We start from the raw sequence: 6,253 nt of genomic DNA, 5'->3' as shown, positions 1-6,253 counted from the left end.
ACGTATACGTATACGTTGACTACGTCACGAATTTTCCATGGTGTATATTTGAACATTTTTGTTGCCATTATTTTACATTAAAAGGAAGTATTAACGGGACTAAATGTATCGTCAAATTCTTACCGGATATGATAAACAAAACTTACCTCAAATAGTTAAACATAAAAAAACATGGACGATTTGATATTATGATCCTGACATTAATTGCTTGCTATGGGCTATGTATGAGTCACGAGTGTATGTTCACATCAAACAATATAGTAAAATAGGAAGTATAATGCAGCAATTTAACCATAAAAAGTGAACAGAATTACTTATATTTTGTGAAAAAGCGACAGGAAGTATAATGCATCAATTTAACCATAAAAAGTGAACAGAATTACTTATATTTTGTGAAAAAGTGGAAATAATTTTTTAATTTTTACTACGGTGACGTAATCACTTTAATCTGCTAGAAACTAATTGCCAGGCAGACAACTAAAAAGAAGTGGATTGCACAAATGTACTGCTTGCACATTTTCGTGTGATACTGAGGCAGAACTAGTACCGAGTAGCTGGAAAGCAAGCACGTGAAGAAATACGATGCAGAAATCTGTGCTCGGTGCGTTTGACAGAAACAACTTGTTGAGGCTCTATGTTTGAAAGCAATTTCTGCCACTGCCTAAAGTTATTGGCGCGTGGTATGATCGGCATGAGCTAAAGCGTTGTTTCACTGTGCAAGACAGAATAATTTGGTAGCCGTGTTTTTTATATTGGAGACAATTATTACTATTACTATTACTATTACTATTAGTATTATTATTCGTAGTACCACTACTAGTATTTTCAGATTTTCTAGTAAAATGATTACGTACACGGTACAGCCTAGACATAACAACACGGCAACGTACACTAGGCCTATCACATGATATATTATTAATATTAATTATTATTAATAATACTCATATTAATAGTTTAATACATACACGATACAGTGACTCGTGAGTCCGAGTGACACAAAACCTTCAGCTGTGTCAGTGTGTCAGGGAGCTAAAGATGAATTTGCATGTAATAGCAATAACGTGTTTCGGCCACACGCTATTTTTAATATTAGTGGTCAACTACAAGCTCAACACAGTCACTCTCTATGCTCTAGTCTTCCAGTACCACTGGAGTCTGGAACTTGGAAGTGGTCAAGTGGAACAAACAAATTTCTAATTTTAGTCCTGTTTGTTACGGCCAGATTTATTCGTTCTTAAAAGAAATCGCTGAACAGATATCATCATATGCTTCAAGTTACCCTGTTCTTTGTGATTACTTTTCCGTGTACGACCTACAGCAATGTGTAGCGAATGTTGGTGATAAACGTGAACTAAACACAAAACACATCACTCACTTCCCAAAATGTCCGCCTCAGCTGTGTATACGTCACAACATTAGAGTTCATGTACTGTGTAAACGTCACAACCACAACATTTAGCTCTCTGCAGTCATTGGACACTACGCTAGGAAATCATTTTCCATTGGCTAATGATACTCATACGCGGATAAAAATTAGTAGGTCTCAGGGGAGAGATAGTGAATATAGAAATAAGTTGTGGATATAGAAATCAGTTAACCCTAACCCTAACCCTAATCCTAACCCTAACCTTAACCCTAATCTTAACCCTAACCCTAACCCGAACCCTAACCCTATCTCTAATTCTAAATTAAAATAAAATTAGTCAAAAATAACAAACAATAAAATAAATAAAAGACAAAATTAGCCAATCAGAGCCGTTCTTATTAGCGCTTAACGCGCCCTCTAGCGGATCACTATCTCTCCCTTGTGCAAAATTTGATAAAAATGCAACCGGCAGCGTCTATTTTTTCCGTACCGCAAATGCGCAAAGGGTTCCTCTGATTGGCTGCTTTGATTTGCTCTGACGCGATAAACCTTCAAAACAAGAGAACAAACGCCCATTTGTAAATATGTGTTTTACACATCATCAGGCGATTATAAGTAAGTTTAAAACACACATTTTACTCATTAATTAGAATAATAATCACTATAATTACAATTCTTTGTGTAACTGTGTTATTTTCATCATAATCTTAAGTTATGAGAGGGTTTGGGCTCTCGTAAGACGTCTCGTAACACTTACTACATACGTAGGTATACGTCTCGTACGAGTAGCCCTTCGCTCTGTCGCAGGAGTAAAGATAGCTCGCGGCGGCCTATAAGTACTAGAGCTAGAGTAAAGATTAGGGACTGTCATCGATGCCCACCTCATCGATAAATGCGCGATGGATTTGCGTCCGATATCGATATCGAAATAAATCGAAAAATAGCGATCGATTTTTTTATTTTTTTTTTTTTTTTTTCAAAAATGTTTTTTTTTTTTCGTAAAAGCATGTGCTGCTGCTTCGCCATCGCCGCGACGCCAGGTCAATCTGGTTGAATTCAGATAAATATATACACTTCGCCCATGTTGTATTTAAGCACAGCGATGTATAAAATGCATAGTTATCATAGTAGAACACATATACATGAGTTTACTGTACTTTCACGGCTCATGTTTTATTACAATTATTAAATCGAATCGGATCGAATCGGATCGAAATATCGAAAAAAAATATATCAATAATCGAATCGAAATAATTTGATACCAATGACAGCCCTAGTAAAGATAGATACAATAATGTAACCCAACAACAATGTAACCCTATTCAATATGTGATTTGATTAACTGATCATTAATTTTTAACCTCTTCATTAATTCAAGTGAAACAAATTCATATATGTTGGTGACATATTATAGCTTCAAAACTATATGCATACTTTTATACAAAATTATTTCATCCAACTGATGTAATTAATGTAGACCAATGTACATGTAGGCCTACAGTGTTTCAAAAACGTATTATTTCAGGACAGTTATCAATATTCTTTCAATATCCATGGATTACTATTTCAGCAAAATCTGTCCATACCAAATTGGCCTTTCACTCAGTTCTCTAATAAATGTGATGTTCATTAGAACAAGGTGATAAAAAACAAACAAACAATACCGCACATTAGAAATAGGTTGTATTATTCATCTTGGCATCTGAAAGTGTTTATTTCATATGCTTCCAAGTAATAAAGTCATTTTACAACCAATGCTTTCATGTACTTTCTTTAAGAATAGGTAGCAATACATTACAGGCAGACAAATTAGTTTTACGTACAATATGATTAGAGTTTCATAAAAACTGTCACCCGTTTTTTTAAATTTTTTTTTTACATACATGTATTTTTGTGGGATTTAATTAAAGCCAATGGATAGTTGTGGTACGTGGAAAAAACCCAAATTGAATTATTCTTTGTTTATAGAGTCATAATCTTATATAGTTTCTGTATGAATTGTAAATGCCTGAGTATTAATTGTTTGCTTAGAAATGCTCAAATTTTCAAGAAATAACAAAATTATCAAAATGTTTGGGGTCACGCTGAATCACTGCCATTTTGTAATGTACATAGGGATGTTTTGCTACTGGGTATTATAACATTTACAACAGGTCATTCGTATGTTACTACGTACTGTAGTAAGTGTTACGAGACGTCTTACGAGAGCCAAACCCTCTCATAACTTAAAGATTAAGATGAAAATAACACAGTTACACAAAGAATTGTAATTATAGTGATATTATTTCTATATTAAGAGTAAAATGTGTGTTTTAAACTTACTAAGTTACTTATAATCGCCTGATGATGAACTAAAACAAATATTTACAAATGGGCGTTTGTTCTCTTGTTTTGAAAATTTAGTCACGTCAGAGCAAATCAAAGCAGCCAATCAGAGAACCCTTTGCGCATTTGCGGTACGGAAAAATAGACCGCCAACCGGCAGTTAGATGCGATATGATATGAGCTACTAGGCAATTTATTATTTAATTTTTTTTTTTTTAGGGTTAGGGTTATGGTTTAGGTAGGTTTAGGGTTTAGGTTAGGGTTTAGGGTTAGGGTTTTTTTTTTTTAAGTGCCTAGTAGTCATATCCTAAGTGCCTAGTAGTCATATCATATCGCATCTAACTGCCGGGTGCGATAAAAATGAATTTTGCACAAGGGAGAGATAGTGATCCGCTAGGGGACGGCTTTGATTGGCTAATTTTGTCTTTTATTTATTTTATTTTGTATTATTTTTGGCTAATTTTGTTTTATTTTAGAAATTAGGGATAGGGTTAGGGTTAGGGGTTAGGATTAGGGTTACGGTTAGGGTTAGGATTAGGGTTAACTGATTTCTATATCCACAACTTATTTCTATATTCACTATCTCTCCCCTGAGACCTACTAGATAAAAATTCACATATAACAAGAGTAGATAATAACATAAGGTAGATAAGGTGTTATTATCTACTCTTGATATAACCATAGAAATATGGTGGGCATATGGTTCCATGAACCAAAGTATGGTCGTGACGTCAGTGCACGTCAGTGCACGTCAGTGTGACGTCAGTGGCTATCTACCACCATAGACCAATCACGCATGCACATCCATGTATGCATGGCACATCCATAATATAGTATTCCAATAACGCTGAATAGCCGTAGAACCACTACGTAGAACTCGTACGCCGGCGGTCGTTACGTTTGAAGGTCGGTGGTTCGAATCCCATCTGTTTATTTTTTTTATTTTTTTTTTATCTTTATCCATTTAGCTATTTTTTCAACGCAAATATTTACGATTTATTTACAATTTTTTATTACATTTTTTTTTAAATTAAATTAAATTTATTAGTGTTAATTAAATTTAATTAGGGTTAGGGTTAGGATTAGGGTTAGGGAGTAGGGCCTAATATTGCCTACATATTGCCTACCTATGGCCTACCTACCTATGGCCTACCTACCTATATACCTATCTATGGCCTACCTATTGCCTAATGGTAGCTACGGCCCTGGTAGCATGCAACCACCAGCACCATCAGCAGGCTGTATGCATTCAACTTCGGAGATAGCCAAGTTCGTGCGTGACGTCAGTGTACATCACGCCCATACTTTGGTTCATGGAATCATATGCCGACCTAGAAGTATATAGAGTCTTATATAGAGACACCCAACTAGAATATAATTTCTATGCATATAACCCATATGCATAAATCCCGGGGGGGGATGGGGGGATGCATCCCCCCCGCTCTTGAAGGAGGGGGGATGGCCTGTACAAATATCTCCCCCTGAGATTCAAAAAAAAAACTCCTTCCCATGGGTAGAAATAAGGACAATATGCAAGTTAGCCCGAAAGGCTAGTAAGGTAAGGTTTGCACTAGCCCTTCTGGTTTTCAACTAGCCCTTAAAAGCATGATGTCGATAGTGGTTGCCCGGGAAAATTCTTGATCTCACGAATGCTCCAAGATGCTTTCTGAGGGTATTGTGTATTGTTCATATTGTGTATATATTGTGTATTGTTGTATTGAGAGGTTTGTTTATTTACAATCATTTTATTATTAAAACAGCCAGAGTGACTGTGAGTGTGACTATAACACTGTATTAGTGGAACAGGTCTTCGATGATGGAGGTTGCCATGTTGATACCAACGCTATAGACGGGTCCCCCGACACTCTACATTGTGCTATTACATGAGAAGAAACGCATGAACGGGCGAACGCACGCACGCGCACGCACACGCACGCACGCACGCACACACACACACACTCACACACACGCGCGCGCGCGCGTTTACAACGCCCATGCACGTGCAACACAAGAACACGTATCACCGACACGCGTATACGCACGCACACACGCGCTCACGCACACACATCGCACACACGTGCTCACGCACACGTCGCACACACGCGCTCACGCACACACATCGCACACACGTCACACACATGCGCTCACGCACACACACGCTCACGCACACACGCACACACGTCGCACACACGTCGCACACACGTCGCACACGCGCGCTCACGCACACACGTCGCGCACACACGCGCTCACGCACACACGTCGCACACACGTCGCACACACGCGCTAACGCACACACGTCGCACACACGCGCTCACGCACACACGTCGCACACACGTCGCACACACGCGCTCACGCACACACGTCGCACACACGTGCTCACGCACACACGTCGCACACACGTCACACACACGCGCTAACGCACACACGTTGCACACACGTCGCACACACGCGCTCACGCACACACGTCGCACACACGCGCTCACGCACGCTCACGCACACACGTCGCACACACGCGCTCACGCACACACGTCGCACACACGCGCTCACGCACACACGCAGCAC

At 38.8% G+C, this 6,253-nt stretch overlaps 1 protein-coding gene across 2 annotated transcripts in view; it reads right to left on the bottom strand.

Annotated features, from left to right (window-relative positions):
• The window catches only part of LOC106815135 (E3 ubiquitin-protein ligase SIAH1-like), a 22,460-nt gene extending 21,019 nt beyond the window's left edge, over positions 1–1,441 (bottom strand). Inside the window, exon 1 of one of the 2 annotated variants that reach the window (XM_014819566.1) lies at positions 1,376–1,441. In XM_014819566.1, the coding sequence (XP_014675052.1) occupies positions 1,376–1,426 (51 nt within the window). In that variant the 5' untranslated portion in view covers positions 1,427–1,441. Of the gene's footprint in view, positions 1–1,279 lie in introns of both variants that reach the window. The other variant, XM_014819567.1, reaches the window with a different exon arrangement.
• Positions 1,442–6,253: the final 4,812 nt, after the last annotated feature.

This window comes from Priapulus caudatus, unplaced genomic scaffold (assembly GCF_000485595.1).
Source record: "Priapulus caudatus unplaced genomic scaffold, Priapulus_caudatus-5.0.1 Scaffold1048, whole genome shotgun sequence".
In the NCBI taxonomy this organism is placed as follows: domain Eukaryota; kingdom Metazoa; phylum Priapulida; class Priapulimorpha; order Priapulimorphida; family Priapulidae; genus Priapulus; species Priapulus caudatus.
This window is presented reverse-complemented; position numbering and strand designations above follow the sequence as displayed.